Here is a 23,668-nt window from a genome sequence, read left to right on the forward strand (position 1 = left end):
CGATCATTCCTGTTTATTGTCGAAGCATCTTGTGATGAAGTCTGCATCGACTGGTTCTCGTCGAAGTACACTTCATCGACGCAACCTCTGTCGACGGCAACCAGGCACCGTTCGACGTTGAGGCAGGCTTCTCTGTCGTCGGCTACAGGATACCATCTGACGTTGAGATACACCAGTGTCAACGGCAATACGGTGCCGTTGACACACATCTGTGCGAGCGACCCACCTGGCGTCGATCACAGAGCATCTCCGTCTATGGCGAAAAGGTGCAAATCGATGTCGAGGCAGACACCTAGATGGTCTCTGCCAAACGCAAGGAGAGGCCGTTTGATGTTGAGGCCTTTTTTATCACCATCAACTTTATCTCACCGTTCAACCTCGGCTTTGCATTCTCCAGCGTAGCAGCAGATGTCTCAGCTGCCTCTTCAGGTGCCTCCTCTCCTCTGCATGGGGGCAAAGTTCCCTCCACCAATCAGAGGCTCCTATTAACCTTTCTCCACTGTGGCTGGAGAGTGAACACAATTGGCCTGTTCCACAAAGCCCAAATTCAGTATTAAGCTCACCATCACAGTTCCCCCTAAGGACACCATCACCTAAAGCAAATCCATGGGTTCGTCTAACAGAGGCCAGCTCCCCTAGGACCCCAGCATGATCCAGGATACCTAGCAAAACCACTGCTCGATTCAAAACACTCTCAAGAACAAGGAGAAGATCACAGTGCAGGGCCAGAACACGATTCCCAATGCCTGCCCCTAGATCTCAAAGGTCCCACTCATGCCAACGGGAACGTAGATCCCCGACATGGTTTACACCCACTATATAATCGAAGAGGAATTATTCACCAACACTCAATACTCCTCCAATCAGAGTATCTCACTTAGATGACACACTTAATGAGGTGTTGGTCATAGGAGCGACCAAGTTGAACATTTATATTCCAGCGCCCGGTGCAACATCATCAGTAATTCTAGAGACCTTGCATAATAGGTCTTGTCAAGATCATTACTACCCTTAATCCCAGGTCTGCTTCAGCCAGGTATGGACATTTTTCTTACACCAGCCTCCCTTGGTCCGGCTCCACCAAGGATGTTAAACAAATATAAGGCTCCAGACCAAGATCATTTAATTTTAAGAACCGACCTCCACCAGACTCTGTTATATCCGCCGCCAAGAAAACACACTCTCAAAATAGATACCTGGGTACAGGACGTCGCCTACTGTCAGGAGCAACTAGCTGCGTTCTGGGACTTTATGCACATGGCATCCCGCCTGAAAGATATTTGGGAGCCATTTGTGACCTGGCTCACGGAGAAAGATATGGTTACATCAGACACTTCCGCGCCAGTCACAGATGCATAACCACTAATACAGCCCCACCCATCAACCTGTTACACACCTCCATCTGCATGCAGCTCCCACAGGTGCTGTACAATTAAATCTGTCATACTCTTGTGCCAAAAGAACTCGATGTATGCTTGACTGTGATAAATGAAATGCCCAATATGGATTACAAGGTCTAAGGAATAATCTCAAAGCACTGTAATATGTGTATATGTTTTAGGCGAACTTAACACTGGATGTGCAATAACCCTAAGTGATGTAACTTAACCCTGTTTTGCACTGGTCTACTACTGTTCTGTGTAGAGCTATAATCCTGTAGTGTAATTGTATATTTTGACACTGCCTATATTTCTGTAACACTCAATTGCGACGTTTTCATCCATCCCACCTGACAAGGATAGTTAACCCATAAATTCCTTGGGCACACACATTTGTTACACCTCTGCTCCATTCATGATGGTGTTGAGCGCTGCTGCATTACTGGGACACTATGACAGATCCCTCTGGGACTCCCTCATCGGATTCTCAGAAAAGCTCCCCAGAGAATATAGACAGGACTTCAATTAAATCCTGCAAGGAGGAGGTCTAGTTGCTCACCCAATAATTAGTGCAGTGGCAGATGGCTCTGACCTAGCAGCCCACAGCTATTCCCATGTGATATGTGAGACTCGATCATCATGGCTTTGCCTGACTGGCCTTAAACCAGAAGCGTAGCAGCGCATCTCGAACCTTACTTTCACGGGTAATTCACGATTCAGATCACACACACGATGAAATGGCAAAAATGAAGTCTGAATTGGACACATTCAAGGCTTTTGGCCTGGAAAAGAAAAACAAATATTGTAGACCTTATGACAAGCGTACCTCCCATCAGAGGGTTCAAACCCTTCACTGGGTTCCGCACCAACAGCCCTGATCACAGTACCAGTCACGCCGATCTACACGTGGACGAGGAGGTAATAGACAACAAACAGCTTCCTCCAAGACTCCAGGCAAGCAAAGAGTTGTCGCTTCCCTGGTCGCGGCTGGATGAAGGTGAACAGTGGCAGGTCAGTTAAATTGAGATGTCGAAGGAGAGCTGGGCACTATTGGCTGGGTTCCCCATAGTGGGGGGAGCTGAGGATGTGGGGTTTGCTTTTGTGCTGGATTTTCTTTCCCGAAGCCGGTCGTGGTCAGGAGACACTTCCAGTTGAGGCTGCAGACGTCTTTGGGGAGTCCAGGCGAATTCAGCCAGCGTTGGATTCGAGGTCAGGCTCACTGGGGAGACTTCACTGGACTGGTGAGCAGATCGAACTTGGGCAGTGGGCATCGGGTGCAGAGTTGGCAGGGATCGCGGTTCCAGCTGGATTCTGAGTCCTTGTAGTTTGATTCTTCTGGACAGGGCAGCTGTCCTCGGGTGATCTGGTCTTTGTTGAAGAGTGGGTAGTCCTCCTAGGGTTCTGGAAGGTGCTGGCCACCGGACAGGTGTTGTCTTATTCGCTGGGTCTTTGAGCAGGAGACATGCCTGTAGAGCTGGGGCCAAATTTGTTGTCGTCTTCAAGCTCAGCTGCACAGCATCTTCTCCGTCCTTTTCTTCTTAGGTTGCAGGAATCTGAGGATCAAGGCTCAGGGATGCCCCTTAATACTGAATTTAGTGACTTTACAGGTGCTGGCAGCTGGTAGCCAGTGAGCTATTTACCTTTTGTGGCAACTACACCCCTTGTACGTCCCCGCCCTTTGGGGAGGGGTGTAGGAGAGTAGGATCTGCTTTCCTATGGTCACCCCACTTTTTGCTTTTTGCTTCACTTGCTTTCGACTTTAATGTGACTGTGGGCCTGCTAATCAGACCCACAGCCCGGCTGTTCTCTCTCTAAATTCATACCATGTACTTTAGGTACATCACCAATTGGGAAATGGGTCACTCTTGTGAATCCCTGTACAGTGTACCATAGGTACCCAGGGCATAGGTGCACTCAAGACCTACAAGGGGCTGCAGCATATCTTTTGCCACCCCTGGCTGGCCATCCAAACAGACACAACTGGCTGATCACTCAGCTGGGGCAAGGTCGTGTAATCACCCCTTGCTTAGGTATAGTATTCCTATACCTACCATTATATATAGACATATATGCACCTATAAGTCACTCCTATGGCAGGCCTTAACAATCCTGAAGGCAGAGTGCTTGGTTTTATGTGAGATGGTGCTCTAGCATGAGCTGAGCCTGTCTGCAGCTTTCGGAACCATGTCCTTATAGCTGTTCTATGGTATAGCCATACCATATGCTCTTAAGTGCATTATAATCCTCGCGGTTAAATGCTAACTTTGGTTTGGCTTTATCAAACCATGTCGTGTAAGGTGTCATACGCTTTGGAATACTACCCCCTCGCCAGTTCTGGCGACGGGGGTAGCATTCCACCCTTCTAGAGGGAGAAGACACGTTACTTCCATTAATCCCGGTTAAAGTTAACCAGAGCCTCAGCATCACAAAATGGATGCTGCTGCCACAGACACAAGTCTGACCTCCTGCTGCTTGGAGTCCTTCCAGCGAGGGAGGCTTGGACACTAAGTTTCCTGTCACAGGGAGGTGCTAGCACCACCCCAGACAGGCTATAGTGTATTGGGGCAGGGAGGGCAGAATGAAATGAGACACTGCCTGGGGCACACAAGGTGTCCCATGCATAGTCCAGTTCAAACCGGTGCTGGGGCACTCCAGCCCCAGCTCTGGCGCGAAACTGGACAAAGGGAAAGGGGTGTAACCACCCCCTTCCTGGGTCCCACCCATAGGAGGGACCTAGCAGGTAATCCAGCCCCTAAATTTGGTATATAGTAGGAGCTGAGTCCCAAGACTTTAGATTTATTCTGACTGAAACTCTGATACGAAACTCTGGACCTTTGACATCCTACTCGACGTAGAAGACTGAAGAATCTCCCTTGTGGTCAAGCAGTGACCAACCTGCACAAGCAGGCACCATCAAGCGATCAACGGTTTGCTTTGTCGACGCTCCTGCCGGAGCCCCAGCACAGAGCCTGACAAGACCCGGACTTCCAGACTTCCTCCAGCCCGATCCACAGCTACAGCAAAGCTGAGACCCGTGGAGGCGACGCGAGACGTGGGACTGGCCATCTTGGAAAACCAGCGAATTGCTTTCCGTGCAACTTCTGAGGCACCCTCGAAGTTGTGCATTGGGGATTGAGAAGCCCCAGCACCAACTGCACCGAAGATCAGCCCTCCACACTCCACGAGTTCTGCGTGGGGCCCTTCTGCATTTTCCTGCTGGATGCGTCTGTCCGGTCACTTGCCCGTTGGCTAGTGGCCTCTGTGACGACAAAACCTTCAATTTACGACGCTGGTCCGGTTGCTCCAGACTGGCCCTTGCTCCCCTGAAAAGGAGCAGCCCATCAGACCTTGCTGGTCTGATTAAGAAGCCATCTTCCTTTTCTGGGTTGCCTTTGCCAAGGCTTGTTGACTCCAATCCGGACGCAGACACCGCCGACAGCGAGATCCTTCGTGGGACAGTCCGTATCTAGCTCCTGGTCGTCGTCGACACATCCTGGTTCACGTGGCTGCAGAGACAAGCTTCACAACATCACCTGATTGCATCGCGACATCGCCTGGTTCCTTCCTGGTTCCATTCTGGTCACTGGCTAGTGGCCCAGACCCTGTCCCCTCTGCTTTCAGGTACTCTTCATCCTCGATCCGCCCTTGGATCCACCCAGACACTTGTCTCCTGGTCACCTGCAGCATTTTTCTCCAAGGCTCCATAGGAATCAGCGACGAAACCCGACACACTTTGACACCTATGCACCCGCTTCCTGTGGGTGAGATAACGCAAGTATTTCGGTACTCCTGTGGGTATTGACTATCCTAGTGTCTTAGTTTCAAGTAGCTTTACCCTAGTCTATCCGGAAGTGTCCTAAAAGAACTAGTTTCCAATTCTTTCGTTCCCATTCTAACTCTATGGTAACGTGCGTGCGTGTAAAGACACTGCACACGCATCCTGTGGGCCTCCTGCTCTCTATCCTTTGGTAGTACAGTGTAGCCCCAGCGATTCTCCAGGCCCTAGGCCTTTCCTTTGTTCGTGACGTGGTTCTTATACCACTATTTTATTATATGGTTCGAAGTGCCCCTAGGGCATTAATGTATTTTGTGCAACTTATTGTATTTTTATTTTTTTTTGAAAACCTTTATTGTGTATCAATAGCATACATATACGGGCCTACAACCACCTGGCCGGCCTCGACTGTAGGGCCGCTGACCGCCGTCACGGATTTCTCCGGTTTTGGGGCTGGCAGGGATCTGGGGACCGCGCCATCAGTGCCAGCGCTCCTTCCCCAACACAGAGTGTAACGCAATGCCAGGATGAAGTACAGGATAGTAGTGCGGGGCTCGGAGGGTCACGGAGCCGGGAGCCTACGCGTCCGTCCCGATCGCCATCTTGGCTCCTCCTAACTTATTGTATTTTAATTAAGTATCTTGTATTGTGCTGGTGCCTATGACCTCATAAAGAGTTCAGAGGATTGTGTTAGAAATAAATACATATGTATTTTGATTTACAACCTGTGTGGTGTCCTTTCACTTGGTATTAATGGGATTGCATATGGTAAAACAGCTGGATTCACATGCCCTCTTGAGTTTAGCCTAAGACTGCTTTGTCCATGCTACCACTAGGATAGCTGGTCTATAAGGTTGACTTTACAACCATCACCAGGGTTGTTTGGACTGGTGCAAGGTGCTCACTAGAATAGTGACCATCATATACCAGGCCAACTTCTCACACAGGGAACAAGGAGAAGGTCAGTATTTCCCCAAGCGAGGAAAATACATTTGGGGTTGAGCATATCACCATACAAGACGACGTTTGGTCAACCTCCTTCTCTCTATCCGACGAGGTAAGGTTGGACTAAATATCGGAACACGACATACAAATACAAACACACACCAGATCCCGAACCCAAGTAGATACTAGCAAAAAACAAGATCCATCAGGTGGATGCATATTACCAACAGACCCCGAAAAGGGACGGATACGGGGTGGAGAAGAAAGGTTGCAATCCACACCACTATGCCTAGATAATAATCCTGATAAACCGGAAAAGTTGTATGAGGAAGATAGATGTTGGCCAAAAAAGTTAAATCTGTCATCCACAATAACAATCTCATCTGTGAGCAGGCTCGAACAAGGGTCGGGGGACCTGGAAACATCGGTTGGAGAGGCTCATAAGGTCCCTTGGAGTAAAGCATTGTTAAGTACACTGGTTCAGGCAATAAGGGCCTTGAACTTCCAATCGGACAAAATGGAGGTACAGATCGATCTTATAAATCTTATTGCGCCAGGAGGGCAGATAGGGCGCAACATATAGATACCTCGCAAACCCAGCCAAGTTGCGTATGTGGCGAACTAGTGGAGAAATTGACAAATCTGCCCGACATATTAAAAGACATTTTAGGGGCAGTGCAGTCATCGATAAAACACAACAAACACATGAGTCCCAACGGGGTCAAGGAGGCTAACGAGGAAAAGGGGCGATTTGAAGAAAGCAAAGATCCAAGTCCAAACGATGACCCAGAAAAAGAGGTAGAAGAGTCAAAGGAGGATTGTTTAGATCAGAGAATATGCCAAACTGATTACACACAAAGCACGAGCAATACCGTAAAGAACGTTAAGCTAACGAAAAGACAAAGAAAACAGGCCAGAAAGGGTAGGGTCCAGCGTAAAGAGAATTCACCTACAAAAGAACATATTTATCCTATTTTCATCAACCAAACAATAACAAAGACCGAGAATCATCCGCTGGAAAAAAAACCACTAAATCACTAAAATACGGTTCTAGAGCAATCAAACCAATCAGGAGTGGTTAGTGGACGTAATCCGCAGAACGAATGCTTGAACTCTCCAATCCTTACAAAGCAAGAAAACAAACAAAAGATAAATAGTAAAGATTTACAAAAAAACAAAACTGTACAGCAATCATGTATAGACCGGACCCTTGTAAAAGGGGATATAAAGCAACCGTGCCAACCAATAATCGAGGAACGGGTAGGAACGACAATGTGGTTATACAAAAACCCAACACCTAAGTACAAAGGAGTGAAGAGAGACATGGGGGTCCAAAACTTTCCCAGGCATGAGGTAAAACAAACTACTGAAGGAGGCAAAATTGCCTTACATCAAAAAACAAAAGAAAAAACAAACAATGTAGAGCATAGCACAAGGACCCCAATAAAAATAAGTATAAATGAAAAAGGGAGAACATGTAAGTTGCCACACAAAGAACATCAAGTAGATTCCTTACAATTATCAAAGCATACAAAAAATGTTAAACTTGAAGAAGTTAAAATACAAGGGAACCATTTGGACACATTAAGGAGCAAGGTTGCCATTGAACGACTGACTAAAGCGAATGATGCGAATTAAGGAATAGTAAAAAACACTCAAGTGGTAAAAGGAAAAGAAGACATCCCAGCTACTCCAATACAAGGAGGAACCCCCGAAAAACTGACATTTATACCAGAATATCGTACAAATGGCGGACACGATTTCTTGAACCGAGGGAACTTAATGCGGCTCTTTAAAGAAATTCCAGAATTAGAAGAAATATCACAAGACCTTCTATCTGTAGAGTTTAAAACCAATGTAAACTCCCCTGATGTTGAAGAGTCGATAACCACCTGGTCCTCAAAGGCCATAGTAGACCGGATATATGCCATGAGCCTAACCTTTGATGCTTGGGGCATTGTGCTGAGACGTCACAAACGGCAAAAATATCCATTTCCCCTTCTAAAAAACATCATAAACCAAAAAAAGGAAAATGAATTTGGGAACAAATCAGAAGTCATGTTTAAAGAGCGCGTGCTCCGCAACTCCCCAAAAAACATTAAGCGTGAAGAGATTGGTAAGCTCAGAGGAGCATGATACCAGGCTGGATAAAAGCACCAATTGGTCCTGGGTTCCTAAGGTCTTAAGCAATATATGTTCCTAACATGCAAAAAAGGTTAAACGAGGAAACAAAAGCCCTGTATCAGATACCACATCATGATGGGCAGGAAATAGGACACGCTCAAAGAATCGGGAATGAGCCCAGCGTGGAGAACCCGTATAAAATCTGTATTTGTTCATGGAATGTTCATGGTTTTAATAATATGGGGCAGGACCACGAAACAGTGAAATTTTTGGAACACGATTTAATATTACTCCAAGAAACTTGGAATCTGAGCCCTGTTTCAATCCCCGGATACATAGAGCTTCATACCCTAGCAGAAAGATTCTCAACTTTCGGGCATCTGAGAGGAGGTCTAACAACATACATTGCACAAAAGTATGGATGGCAAGTGGAAGAAATAGATACTGGGGTAAATTGGCTGCAAGCCACAAAACTCACAGGGAATCCCGATGTAAATTCACTTAATCATAATTTATTAGCGCTCAATGTTTACGTTCACCCGGATAAAAAATTGAAGAAGGAAAAAATTACTACATTAATGACCCTGATTCAAGCGCTACAAAAGTCACACGATTTGTACTCCTTGATAATCGCTGGTGATTATAATAGTAATTTAGTAAAGGAAAACCATATAATCCAAGAACTGGGAAGTCTGGGTCTGACAATTTTGAACAGGAACGCAAATGGGGATAGACCTGCAGCTGGAACTTTTTTTAAGTGGCAAAAGGCAATCGACAATAGATTATACGATAATCAGCAGCAATCTGGTCCAGAAAGTAGTCGCATTCGAGGTTGGTCAGCGCATGGAAAGTGACCATTTCCCACTAACCACAAAAATAAAAATTTCCATTGATAAAACCCGAAAAACGAACGCCTTGACGCAATATACCGAAAAGTTTAACTTACGAAAATTGAAATGGGTTGGAAAGGACACAAAACTAATATTGGAGACATTTAAAGAACACTTGCTTTCAATAAAAATGCAATACAAAGAAGATCTTACAAAGACTTGGGAACACCTATGCGACGTTTTAATTAGTAACTTTCCTGTTACTAATCCTAGTAAAGGAAGAATGGATACTGGGAAGAAGCCGTGGTTCAATCTTAGCCTACGAGAGGAAAAAAGGAAGATTCTACGCGAAGTTCGAAGGCAAGCAATAGTGGCGAAAAAGGGAATGAAAGTAGATGAGGTGAAATTAAGTGTCCTACGAAAAAACTATAAAAAGTTGCTGGATAAAGCAAAGAAACTATATCAAGAAGGAATTTTGACAAAACTATTACTGGCCAGTAAAAACCCAAAAGGTTGGACATTTTGGGGTATTATTATTAATTTGACAAAGTCAAGTCAAGTCAAGTCAAAGAATTTATATAGCGCACTACATACCCAGAGGGTCTCAAGGCGCTTAGGGAGGGCAGGAGGATTATTTGTCAAATATCCACGTTTTAAGTTGCTTTCTGAATGCTAGGTGGTTCTGGGTAAGGCGAAGGTAAGTGGGGAGTGAGTTCCATGTTTTAGCTGCCAGGTATGAGAAGGATCTGCCTCCCATGGTGGTCTTGTTGATGCGAGGTACAGTGGCGAGGGCTTGGCTGGAAGAACGTAGTTGGCGGGAGGGGGTGTAGAAGGACAGTCGTGAGTTGAGGCATTCTGGTCCGATGTCGTAGAGTGATTTGTGTGCGTGGGTTAGCAGTCGGAAAGTGATCCTCTTATTGACGGGTAGCCAGTGGAGGTCTTTCAGGTGACCAGAGATGTGTTCGTTACGCGGGATGTCTAATATGATCCTGGCTGAGGCGTTTTGGATTCGTTGGAGTTTCCTCTGGAGTTTAGCGGTAGTACCTGCGTAGAGGGTGTTTCCATAGTCCAGTCGGCTCGTGACCAGAGCATGGGTGACTGTTTTTCTGGTTTCGGTGGGGATCCAGCGAAATGTTTTTTTGAGCATGCGAAGAATGTTGAAGCAGGATGAGGAGACGGCGCTGACTTGTCTGTTCATTGAAAGTGAAGAATCCAGGATAACGCCTAGGTTCCGTGCGTGGTCTGTCGGGATGGGTGCTTTTCCAAGGGCTTCCGGCCACCAAGAGTCGTCCCATGCAGAGGGGGATGTACCTAAGATGAGGACTTCTGTTTTATCTGAGTTCAGTTTCAGACGGCTGTGTTTCATCCATTCGGCAACTTCTTTCATTCCTTCGTGTAGGTTAGTTTTGGCTGTGCTGGGGTCATTGGTGAGAGAAAGGATCAGTTGCGTGTCATCCGCGTAAGAGATGATGTTGAGGTTGTGTTGGCGGGCGATGGCTGCGAGGGGGCTCATGTATACGTTGAAGAGGGTGGGACTGAGTGAGGATCCTTGTGGAACGCCACAGATGACTTCAGTGGCCTCGGACTTGAATGGTGGAAGGCGGACTCTCTGGGTTCTTCCGGTGAGGAACGAGGTGATCCATTCAAGTGCTTTTCCTTGTATTCCGATGTTTCTGAGGCGTTGTAAAAGGGTGCTGTGGCAGACTGTGTCGAAGGCTGCAGAGAGGTCGAGGAGGATGAGGGCGACTGTGTCTCCATTGTCCAGTAGAGTTCGAATGTCGTCTGTTGTTGCGATGAGGGCGGTCTCAGTGCTGTGTTTTGCTCGGAAGCCGGACTGTGAGGAGTCGAGGGATTTGTTGGCTTCGAGGAAGGCGGCGAGCTGGTTGTTGACAGCTTTCTCGATGACTTTGGCCGGGAAAGGAAGGAGCGAGATGGGGCGGTAATTTTTGAGTTCGGTGGGGTCCGCTGTGGGTTTTTTCAGAAGGGCGGTGAGTTCAGCGTGTTTCCAGCTTTCCAGGAAGGTGGCAGAGTTGAAGGAGCAGTTGATGACGTCTCGGAGGTGCGGTGCTATGGCGGAGTCTGCTTTGTTGAAGATGTGGTGAGGACATGGGTCTGTGGGGGATCCTGAGTGGATGGAGTTCATCAGGCGGATGGTGTCCTCAGTGGAGATTGGGTTCCAGTCGTTAAGGGTGTTCAAGGGGGGAGAATGTTCAGCATATGGTTGGGTGGGTTGGTCTCCGGGTTGGTTGTCGAAGCTGTTGTGGATGTCTGCAATTTTGTTGTGGAAGAATAAAGCCAGGGAGTCGCAGAGGGCTTGAGAGGGGGTGATGTCATTGGAGTTGGCCGAGGGATTGGTAAATTCCTTGACGATGTTGAAAAGTTCCTTGCTGTTGTGGGCGTTGTTGTCTAGTCGATCCTTGAATGCTGTTTTCTTGGCCTTTCGGATTAGTTGGTGGTGTGTGCGGGTGGCGATTTTGAAGGCGTCCTTGGAGCTAGTGGTTGGGTCTTTTTTCCAGGCCTTTTCAAGGGAGCGGCAGAGTTTCTTGGACTTCTTAAGATCATCATTGAACCATGAGGCCTTCTTGCTGGCAGGTTTGCGTTGACGTTTTTTCAGTGGTGCTAGGATGTCGGCGGTGTTGGATAACCATAGGGTGAAGTTGGTGGCGGCTTGGTCTGGGTTAGAGGAGTGGGCTGGGGTGTTTAGAAGGAGCGATGAGGAGATCTGGTCGATGGTGATTTTGTTCCAGTTTCTTTGCAGAGTTGGTTGGGGGTGGTTGATGGGTTTCGGCTTGTTGTAGGTGAAGTGAACGCAGCTGTGGTCAGTCCAAAGGAGATCCGTAGTGTGGCTGAAGGCGATATGATTGCTGGAGGTGAAGATAGGGTCGAGTGTGTGACCTGCGATGTGGGTGGGGGAAGTGACCAGTTGTTTAAGTCCGAGGTTGGCGAGGTTGTCCAAGAGGGTGGTGGTGTTGCGGTCGTTGTTCTTTTCAAGGTGAAAGTTGAGGTCTCCCAGAAGGATGTAATCTTTGGAGGGGAGCGCGTGTGGAGTGATGAAGTCCGTGATGTCTTCACTGAATTTTGCGCGGGGTCCTGGTGGTCTGTAGAGGAGGGTGCCTCTGAGTGTGGTCTTGGGGTCGATGTGGATCTGGAAGTGAAGGTGTTCAGAGTTGGCGAGATTGACGTCAGAGCTGGTTGTGATGTGGATTGATTTTTTTATGGACGATAGCGATTCCTCCTCCTGTGTGGCCGGTACGGTCCTTGCGTGTGATCTTATATTCTTCAGGGATGGCAATGGTGATGTCTGGGGCGGAGGAAGCGTTCATCCATGTTTCTGTTAGGAAGGCGACGTCTGGTGAGATGGTGTCTAGTAGATTCCATAGGTCAATGGCGTGCCTGTGGACCGATCGGGTGTTGAGAAGGATGCATTGTAGGTGGTTGGTGTCGGGAATCTGAGGTGTGATCGTAGCGGAGTTGGTGACGGTACTGATGAATTTGCAGGAGTAGCATGAGAAAGGTCCATGGGTGTGTCCAGGAGCGGCTTGGACGCAATTGGGGGAGCGGCCGGGGTTAAGGGCTAGGAGGGTGGTGGCATCGTAGGTAATTCGGGAGGGCTGGGCTGCGCGAGGGGCAGGGGGTATGGCGCGGGGCGCGGTCCAGGCGCGGACGGGCGTAGACGGGCTTACCTTTGGCGCACCTTCGGCGTGTACGTAGCGCGTGGACGCTGCGCGTTGGAGCATCAGGCATAAATGAAGTGTGGAGGGGGCGGAGCGAAAGAGGGTCAGCTGGGAGGCGGGGTCTGGGAGGAGACACGGGAGAAACCCCAAACAAGTCGAAATGGCCGCCTAAAATGAAATCGAAAGTGGGGCACAGCCGGAGCTTCAAACAGAGATTCTTCTAAGTAAGTAATTAAAGAGACGTTCCCCCGACAAGCACAATCGCCGTTTAATACAAATAGATACTATGTAGCACAATCGCCGCTTTAAACAATTCGATACAATGTAGCAGTGCGAGCCTAAACGCTAATAGGCGCTTTAACTTTATGAAATGAGGTCGGAAAAGCAATGCGGGCATAAACGATACCAGGCGCAGTAGGAAGCTGCAAGCACTGTAGCTGGAGGGCAGTCAGCAGGAATCCGGGCAGGCAAGGCAGGCAGCTAGCACAGGGCTTCAGAGAAGCGAGTGGAGAGCTGTGGGAGCGACCGTGATGGATGGAATCCAGACGGTCACAGGGAAAGAGAGGACGGGGCTGGTGTAGTGAGTTAGTGTGTGGGAGGGTCAGCTGGGAGGCGCGGTCTGGGAGGAGACACGGGAGAAACCCCAAACAAGTCGAAATGGCCGCCTAAAATGAAATCGAAAGTGGGGCACAGCCGGAGCTTCAAACAGAGATTCTTCTAAGTAAGTAATTAAAGAGACGTTCCCCCGACAAGCACAATCGCCGTTTAATACAAATAGATACTATGTAGCACAATCGCCGCTTTAAACAATTCGATACAATGTAGCAGTGCGAGCCTAAACGCTAATAGGCGCTTTAACTTTATGAAATGAGGTCGGAAAAGCAATGCGGGCATAAACGATACCAGACGCAGTAGGAAGCTGCAAGCACTGTAGCTGGAGGGCAGTCAGCAGGAATCCGGGCAGGCAAGGCAGGCAGCTAGCACAGGGCTTCAGAGAAGCGAGTGGAGAGCTGTGGGAGCGACCGTGATGGATGGAATCCAAAGGGCAACCAACTAAGACAAGAGGCAGGAATTGGAGAAAACACCTGGATTCAGTATCTACAAAATGTTTACTGGCAGGGAGAATGACCAAAAAAGGCACATTAAAAAAGAGTGCGAAATATGTGCCAAAAACTTGGAGTTTGCAAAAACATTGCAAACAAAAGAAGAAAACTTACAGGAAGATATTACCATGCCATGGCAGGATAAAGAGATCTTGTCCGAAGAAGACATTTGTAATGATCAAGTTACCGCGCCAGAGCCCAATTATTTGAAAGAAACAACAAAACACATAGATTCAGTTTCATACATCCTGATAAACATCAAACAGCTGAAGGGAATATTAAAACGCCTAAAAAGAGAGGGTGCGGCAGTGCCCTTTTCAAGCACTCACCTGACTTCTGGGCAGAATACCTAACACCCCTTTTTAATCAGATCTATAGCCAAAATGAAATGCCTAAGTCCTGGAAAGGGAATATCATCCATCCGATCTTCAAGCAGGGTGATCATAATGAGCCGGGAAATTTCAGGCTGATATCATTGATCGACGTGGAGGCGAAATTATACGGATCATGCTTACTGATGCACCTTCAAGATTGGATGGAGGAAACAAACATAATTCCCATGTTCCAAATGGGTTTCAGGCCAGGGACAGGCACATTAACAAATTTGACAACTTTGGCGCTCCTAACAGAAAAAAAGAAGACCAGACTGTTTGCACGCTTTATAGATCTGAAAGCAGCTTTCGACAGGGTGAATCTAAACCGTCTATGGGAAAAATTAGGATCTTGGGGGCTGCCGAGGAAAATACTGGAGGCAATAATAGCCTTATACAGTGAAACATGGGCAAGAGTAAAACTGGGCGATGGTCGCAGCATCACTGCCGAAATTACTACGCAACAGGGTTTAAAACAAGGCTGCATCCTGGCCCCTAGTTTATTCAACCTATACATGGCAGATATTGTTAAACACATGCAGGTAGGGGAAGGTCATCCACCTAACCTGCCAAATAGTCCAATTCCTTTTTTACAATATGCAGACAATATTGTGGTACTGAGCCAAACATCTATAGGTCTTCAAAGAATGATTAACAACCTTGTTACCTATCTAGAGCACGAAAGCTTGGAATTGAACACGGAGAAAAATAAGGTGGTACGCTTAGTAGACCCCCAAAAAAATCGAATTTTAAATGGTACGCAAAAGGATCACCAATAAAAGAGGAAGCGTCTTACAAATATTTAGGTCTAAAGTTGGGGCGAGGATTGACCCACAAAGAACATAAATTGGACCTAAAGGCGAAAACACATTCCTTGATCTATGCATACAGGTTACTATGTAAAAAATTGGATTGTCCAAATGATATGCATCTTCTAAAGGTGATGGCATCACAAACTTTACCCACTCTGTCATATGCTCTGGTTACCTGGTGTGGAAAAGAGGCTGGGTTGTTAAACAACCTTCAAACAAAGGTATACAAAGCAGTTTTTAACCTTCTAAAATCAGCCTCGCCGGCACAGGTTCGATTGGAATTTGGGTTGCGGAACCAGAAGTTTCGGGGCATGAATAGTTTTGTGAAACTGTGCCACAAATTGCGCCTGTCAGCACAAGGTTCACTAGACAGCCTGTGTTGGAAAGAAATTGAAAATCAGTTGAAGCAAACCACCTTAAGTGGTTGGGGAGCTTACCTGAGCAAATCCTTGAGGGACACCATTCCAGATAGAGCTAGCTTTGACAAAATAACAAATAACGCCGCCAAATGGAAGTCCTTTCTGGGAGACAAATCTGCAATCTTCAAGCGCCGACATGGGTGGACAGTGATTAATTAATGTTCCTCGACAAAACCCCAGGCATACTTAGAAAGTCACTTTAGCATAATGCTAAAGAAGAGATATATAGAATATTGGCTGGGCTTACACCTTTCGAAAGATTTACAACCATCTTGGAAAGGCGTTTATACGGATCTTCACTGTCGCCTATGTGGTTACCAAAAAGAATCACTGCCCCATCTGTTATGCGTGTGCCCGGCTCTTATGGACCTAAGGAGATGGCTTTTAAAGGACATTTTTAACAAATTGAACATTCGCACATGCAGGCAAGCTGTAATTCGATGGCTGGAGGGATCGTCACCTATGTTGGCTTGTAGGGGGGTCAAATACATGAGGAAAGTACAATCTCTCCTACGACAAGCCGAACTTGGAGAAACAAGTAAAGAAGGAAACAGTAACCTCAATGCTTGACAGATAATTTTAGCAAGATTGTAAAATATGTTAATAATGAGCTAAAATGAAACACTCAATTGAGATGGCCAGATCAAAACTTTTATGGTCCATTCACTCACTTATTTAATGCTGTATAAAATAAACTTCCCCATTGATCTCCATGATGATAGTATACGGTAATGGACAAGGCAACCAGATGATAATTTTATGAAATGTGTATTATAAATTGTTTGTAATTTTATGGATTATTTTTTATTGCGATTTGTAATGATTTTAAATAATCAAAAACAATAAATGTTTTGACTTGACTTGACAATGCATTTTAATACTTGCATTTACTGGGGAGGAGGTGGCAGAGCAATGTAGAAACAGGAGATGAGGATTGTAATATGTTTGCCTACTGCCAAAGAGAGATAAGTGACTCCCATGATGATGTCCATTTATCAGAAGATCAAAAAATGACCTTCTGGCTCAAGGGTTCTTGCCTGCTGCGTTTTCATGTACACAGGAATGTATTTGCTCTTCTTCTGGGGGTTATTTTAGTTGGGTTTATGACTTTTCTCTGCATTTGGGAGAATACATTATTATTTTACTAAGTCTTTCACTATATGCAGTTTTACCCCGACGTCTTGGGATCTGAATATCTGGACAGCAGACTCTATATTACTTCAGTGATCTTGTAGTGAGTGTAAAAGGGGTGTGCTTTATTGGGATACTGTTTAACCATTTGCTAGGTTTATTGATTCTGTGATGTAGAAATTGTTTTTCCTTAAAAGGCCTTGCACTCCTCTTTCTCATGAGTTAAGATTCTTACAAAGAAGCTGCAGGTTCTGATGACTGGAGACCAAGTTGGATCCAAAGAGTGCCTCACTTACTTTTTAATTGACCACTGTTCACTGGTATGTAGGGCTCGTGTATAGGGCCGGACATGAAAGGCTAATTGGGACAAGGGGATCAAAATTACACTAGAGAAATAATTATTCAGATATCCTCACAGTGTAATGGAAGTCTGTTCTTGATAATCAAGCCGCTGCCCCACTACCAGGCGTTCGGAAGCGAACTGCGTGTTCCAGAATGCACTGCTGCCGGACATTACTATCCCCATCAGCAACTTCAGGGAAATAGTGATATTTTCCTCTGGAAAATGAATGTAAACTGATAAAAGTGCAGTTGAGCTGAGTCAGTCAGAGGCTATGCCCCCTACGTTAGCTTCACATGATGAGATGTGGAATGAGTCAACATAAAGGGGTACAAAGTAGGTAGGAACAAGAACCAAGAGAACTTTCCTACTAGAGGAAGGAGAGTAAGGCAGGAATTAGAACAAGGTGAGTGCAAAGTCTAAATACCTGTGCAGTCAAGACAGGAAAGCAAGAGCAAGTCTGGTGAGAAGGGACCATCTTAGCCGGTCATATCTAATATAGAGGAAGTTGAGGAGACACTGCCTTTCTGTGACTGTTCATTTTGCTAAGCATTTTGTAGATTACTAATTGGTATTGGGGACACTGGTAGGGTTTGTGGGAGAATGGGTGGTCCCCAATCAGAGTGACCTCCGTTATAAAGGCAGAGCCTACTTAGAGGCGGCATCCAGCTCCTTGCATTTCGTTGGGATTCCTACAGGTCTATTTCCGTATTAGTCTGCTAGCCAAACTCAATGGCCACAGTCTCCTTGGGGCTTGTCGCTGCTACTGTAGTCTCTGGATGCTGTCTCTTCCCCAGGGTCCAGGTTATGTGAGTGAATGTTCCTGGCATGAGATGTGGTTTTGGTGATGGGACTACTGCAGTGGTGCTCTGTCCTAACAGAACACTAAATTGCATCTACTCTTTGTGAACAGTAAATTGAATTAAACCTGTCTTGTGTGAAAGTATGTTAGCAGCTTATCAGCCTCTAAGCTTGATAAATAATGTTAAAGACCTCGTAAGAAAGTATAGTTTTGTATAATGTTACACTTCACGAGGCGATCTATTAGTATATTTAGTTTAAAATTTCAATTTTTCAGAAATGAACTCCTCAGAAAACAAAGCATCTTATATCAGTTTTATGTCTTTTTTTTCTTTCAGCTATGCGAAAGGTGATCTGGATATTTCTTATATAACCTCCAGAATTGCTGGTATGAGCCATTAAAAATATTTTTGTAATTCCTAAGTCATCATCTTCAAGGCACCTTTATGTTTTCTAACTGCAGTTTCTAATGCACTTTAATGATTACTTTCAGTGATGTCCTTCCCAGCTGAAGGTGTGGAATCTGCTATCAAGAATAATATTGAAGATGTACGACTATTTTTTGACTCAAAACATCCTGGACACTATGCTGTGTACAATCTGTCTCCAAGGTCATATAGGCCTGCTCGATTTCACAACAGGGTGTGTATTATACCTTCCACTTACATTTATATTTTGGTTTGTTTAGTCACCATAACTTTCATTTTTAACAACCACTGTTTTATCTAGCAATGCAATAACCTGTGGATAATGGAAGAAACTGTAGGTTAGACACTTGTACTGGTAAGCCGTAGCAGCATTAAATAGTGTGCCATTTCCACCATCTCATTACTGTGAGCTGTTAGGAAAGGGGTGATATGAAACTGTAGAGATTTACTTACCCAATATGGTCCAGAGGTGTGCTAGTTGTCACCTGGGACTCTAAGGAAGTTTGGGTAATAGAGGATCGTCTGCATATGCTTTGACATTGCAACAGACGTTTTACCCATCTTTGGCTCTTCCGTTATGTTAATGAACGATGATTATTTTCTCCTATTTGTAGGATAGTGAAACACTGTTTAAGAGACAGTCTTGCTTTTTCCTTTTCAAGACTATTTGTGTTCGCCCACCATTTGAATTGGCAATGCAAACTCATTATTTTCCTATGCTTTTTAATTTCTCTGCACCATAGTTTTGTCTAGGCCTGGGTAGCAAATTCCGTTCCGCTCGCAGAATTTGGGTAATTTTGCGTTCAGCGGACAACGCGGAATTGCCAAAAATTCCGTGGTTTCGCAGAGTTTTTTGCTTGTTCCCGCTTTAAAAATGCGTGTTCCAGAGATATTTCTCCCCAAGCACGCAAACAGCGTTCGCGAAGAGGAAAAAAGCATCGCGAACGGACGGAACAAGCAATTCCGCGTGTTCGCTGAACTTTTGCTTGCTTGCGGAGATTTTTTATCGTTTCGCGGAGGCTTTGCGTAGCGAGACTACGCAAATTACGTCCACCCCTAGTTTTGTCTCATTCTCAGTTGATGGTAATTGTTGCTTCTGGAAACTCCTACATGGTTGTACAGAGATTTGTTTGCTGGTACCACACATGCATGTGAACACCGTAGGCAAAAGGTTCCCGTCCCTTACCTGTTAATATTTTTTGCCAAATGTAGTGGGTTAAGACCTGCTTCTTTTTACACTGGCTAATACCAAGCACTTTCAGGCTATTTTGGATATTTTCCTGCTGTTTTTATTTCTCTATCATTTTCTTTCGTCAACTCCCATTCCTTATGCCACATTGATCTAGCTTAAAGCAATGTGTGTTGTGACATTGACTATTTGCAGGAGCCTGACTCACAAAAAGGTCTGCTTATCTTGTTTGGAGAACAGTCATTTTTTGATGTGCACATGTCTGTGTGCTATCAGCTATACTCTACAAAGTCCCTGTAGATCTACTTAACTTACATGCCTTTGGGTTTGTTGTACCCATAGGTCAAGTCAGCCTCCCTTCTATGAGCGGGTTAGAGGACCAAGTATCCATCTGGTTTAATAACGCAAGAGATATGTCACTGGCATGAAATGTAGTGCTTCCTCCAAGCAGTATGTGACCTAGTCCCATTCTGATACAGTACATCATTCAAATATATAATGATCTGTGTATTTGGCAGTACAATGGGATAGCATCACTCGTCCAGTGAGCAGAGTTCCCTGCTTAAGAAGCAGTGTTGGAAACATGCTTTTCCTAGTGTTAAGACATGCCATCAGTCCTTTCTCCTCCAAGAGTCTCATGAAGTGGAAGCACCCGGCCATGATACCCTTTCTGGGCGCCCAATATCTCCAGTTCATTAGAAAGGAGTCATAACACTGGAAGTTGACCACATGTGACCTATTATTACCCTTACTTTCACACCCTCTTCCTGATGAAGCAGGAGCTGACACTCCTCTCAGAGTTGTATACCTCACAGGAAAATGTCCTGATGCCAGTGGTCCAGCTCCTCAGGACTCTGTCCCCCTTAGACTGTCCAGTGGCAATCCATCCCTTAACAATTATCTGCTCCTGGGTGGATTCACCTGACCCTTCAAACCAGTAGCAGCTGGTTCAAGGATTTGGTGAGTTCCTTATAAGTCCCCTGAGATTCAGCTGAAGTATTTGTCCCCATGCTGTCCTTGATTCTCAGATCAGACTACCAGTGTTGAAGGCTAAGGTGTACCTCTGTGACCCTTCAACCTCAGGTTGCAGTGCAACTTTCATCACAAGGGTGCCCCTAGGGTGCAGACCTCCTGATCCAACCGGGATAGCTGGTCCATATCTGGATCCTGATTCCAATGTTGAGGAGAAGAACCTGCTTCTGAACAGCATGAAAACATGCCATTTGGATTTATCCAGGATTTTTTGGACAGTGTGCTGCAAAGCAGTCACACAACATTGAGACTTTAGTTATCAAATAACCCATCACTAGGGATTTCAGTATAAGCCTGGTCCTGTTTCTTAGTTCAGATTTGCTGTCTGCCATTGTGTAAGAGGTGAAAAAATGGTATCCAGGCATAGCAAAGTCCTTGGTGGTACAGAATAAGGAGAGCTGCAAGATGGAAACTGTAGTCAGGAGCCACCTTACCCTCAGCCATGAATTTGGTGAGTTCAATTACATCTTGTGCAAGACCGCATTATTTGTTGTGAGAGTCACTGCAGGGATAATTAGAGGAATTCTTAAGGGAAAAGAGGGATATGCTTATAACTCGCACATAATGTACTTTAATTAGAGCTTAAGTGCACATAAAACAAACATCACAGTTGTGAGAAAAGTTATTTATAGAATGGTGTGTTTGTGGAACCCCACTGTGTAATAAATATACTATTTTGTATTTAACTTGATTGGACTAGTTTGCAAACCTTAGCTTAGTCATGCCTAGCTGTGGTTCAGAACATTTAGGCTTTTGTCAAAGAAACAAGTGTAAAGCATTAACAAGTACCAAAACAGTGAATAAGAAAAAAATGCAACACAATAAATACCTGACACCAATTTATCAAAATAGACACCTTATTGCCAAAAATCAACTGGAGGTTTCCAGAGATATGAATTTTCAAAGGAAAAATAAATCACTGATTTTCTCTACATGCAATAAATCTTTGTAACCTGCAGTAGCTTGCGGTTTAGGGTTAGCCACAGCAAACACCTTGAAAACAGTTATATGGGCACTTGTGAGGGGACCATCTCTAATATGGAGCCAGTGACAGGGACCAGTTAGATCCAGTTAGACCGTTACATGTTGGATTGAAAAGGATAAAGTCCAGTTCCAGGTCCTAAGGGTGTGTGGTCCTTATGCAAGGGATGCAGGAAGCTGAGTGCTATCGAGGGACTTCATATTGCTACCCCATTGTCCACAAGCAAGGGGGAGCAAATTTGGCCTCAAGGCTTGATGAAAAGGGTAAATTACAACGATATGTGGGCATTAAATTTGAGGAGGTTACAATCCTAGTTTGTGGGGAAAGAAGTTGCAGCTACTATTACATGACTCGGGAATTCGAGTTCTTTGTTTCCCTTCCTGAGAGTTGGTCACACCTCCCCCAGGAAGGCAGGCTGTCTCAAGAAAGGACAGCAGTTTTGTGCAATTGTTAAGTGGCTACAAGAAACCTTTTGGACAACCAAGTGGAAACTTTTTAAAGGTCACAACCCTTGAGTTCCCGTAGGTGTCTTAGATACAAAGAGCATTCCTGATCAGCCCGAAGGCTCAACGAAAAGTTTTAAATGTTAACGATTTGTAACCAATTATATCTTCAACAATTTAATTATTTCTTATTAACCAATTTTTCAAATGCATAAACAAGTCATGCTGTACTTAATACTGTATTGAACAAGCACTGCTATATCACATTGAATTGTTAGAGACTAGTTTTACAATACAAAATATGATTAAAGATCATGACTTGTCTGTGGATCCCAATACATTTCGGGTGTCTCCGTACTTCTTCAGAAGCAGCTGCAAGTATAATGATTTATGCTTCACTAGTATGTCGGGAACAGTGACCTCTCTATCAGTTAAACAGTAGTGACACTCCCAAAAGGTCAACGTAAGGAAAGATTAAAAGAGTTGTGTAAGTGGTTCAATTGTAGACATGTACCCCATCCTTTCTGAAGTGCAACAGAATACATTTCAAAAACCCTTGCTCCAGACCCGAAACGTTAGTGCTCATCTTTGAGAATACCGGTCATGTTAGAAATAAATCCAAGCCACCCAATGTGACTGGCTCAAAAACATGCACCACCGTCCTCCTCATGCCCCAAGGTAAAAAAGTGCATTGTGTATTATGTCCCCACTTGGGTGTTCCATACTCAGTAGCCCAGCATGCAATGTGATTCTTACTTTACAGCCAAGTCTGTTTAAGCAATGTCATCACCGTCCCAAGCATTGATAATCGGCATCAGTCATAAAGTTTATGGACCAATGTAGTATCAACTAGCGTCAACTATTTTTACACCAACTCCACCTTGCGATTAATACTTAGAATCAGAAACAACTGCACACTATGATTCGTGACTACTGAGTGTCTTCACTGCCTCATGCACCACAGTTAACATCTAAAAAGAGACGATGCACAATCAAATCCAATGCTAGCACCATACCATTCTATTTAACTACCCCTATGGTCCCCAATTTACCTGCTGTTAACGTGTACGCTCTGCTGCCAGTACGGTAAACCAATTTGTTCTGCCGCGATACATGAGTCTGTGCTTCTGACTTCATAAGGAAGTGCTACAGGACCACGTGGTGTGCTCCATGGTTAACATGGATAACAGACTCCACAATTGCCTAACCTGATTTAGTCCTCTTCAATTCATTGCTGTAAACAATTGCTTGAAGGGCAACATGTTGTGAAAAAAAATTGTGGAAAATATAAATACATGCAAAAAAATGTGATGTGAATGTTAACTAATCAAGGAGATTTGTATTATACCTAGAAAAGAGAGACCCCCGTTTCCTGCCTAGAGCCACAAAACATTATCCCCTCCCAATGTAGGGAAGAAGTGAAAAAAAGTATTTTTAAGTAGGCAAAGCACTAAAGCTGTCAGTATCAAACCTTTATTTTATTTATTTTGAAGGTTTTATATAGCCTGAACAAAGCCCTCGTGGGTATCAAAACGCTTTACACTTGTTAGAGAACAGAGACATATACAATCAATATAAATATGGTTGAGAAAGGAACATAATATGACTGAATCACTGAGAGGGTGGGATCAACTCAATGATAGGGCAGATAAGTCAAAACAATAATATAACAAGCAAGGTGTATCATGAGAGAAGATGATGGGTCAAGGTAGGCTTAATAAGAACAGTTTCAAGGACCTAGGGCAAGAAGGTGTTCATGAGTAGTAATTTAACTACTTCTTGAAAGATGCAGTTGAGGGATTCAGTCCGGTTTTTGGGAGGTGGGGGGAGTTTCAATTTCTCGGGGGATGCCAGTGAAGGCTCTATTGTAGGTTTTCTTTTTTGAAAATC

The 23,668-nt window shown here is 45.0% G+C and overlaps 1 protein-coding gene across 1 annotated transcript in view; it reads left to right on the plus strand.

Moving 5' to 3' along the window:
* The window catches only part of GAK (cyclin G associated kinase), a 1,786,158-nt gene that overhangs the window by 807,243 nt on the left and 955,247 nt on the right, over positions 1-23,668 (plus strand). Inside the window, exons 12-13 of the mRNA XM_078676333.1 lie at positions 18,043-18,092; positions 18,198-18,346. Of these exons, the coding sequence (XP_078532459.1) occupies positions 18,043-18,092; positions 18,198-18,346 (199 nt within the window). The remainder of the gene's footprint in view (positions 1-18,042; positions 18,093-18,197; positions 18,347-23,668) is intronic.

The sequence above is a fragment of the Lissotriton helveticus genome, chromosome 2_1, assembly GCF_964261635.1.
Source record: "Lissotriton helveticus chromosome 2_1, aLisHel1.1, whole genome shotgun sequence".
In the NCBI taxonomy this organism is placed as follows: Eukaryota; Metazoa; Chordata; class Amphibia; order Caudata; family Salamandridae; genus Lissotriton; species Lissotriton helveticus.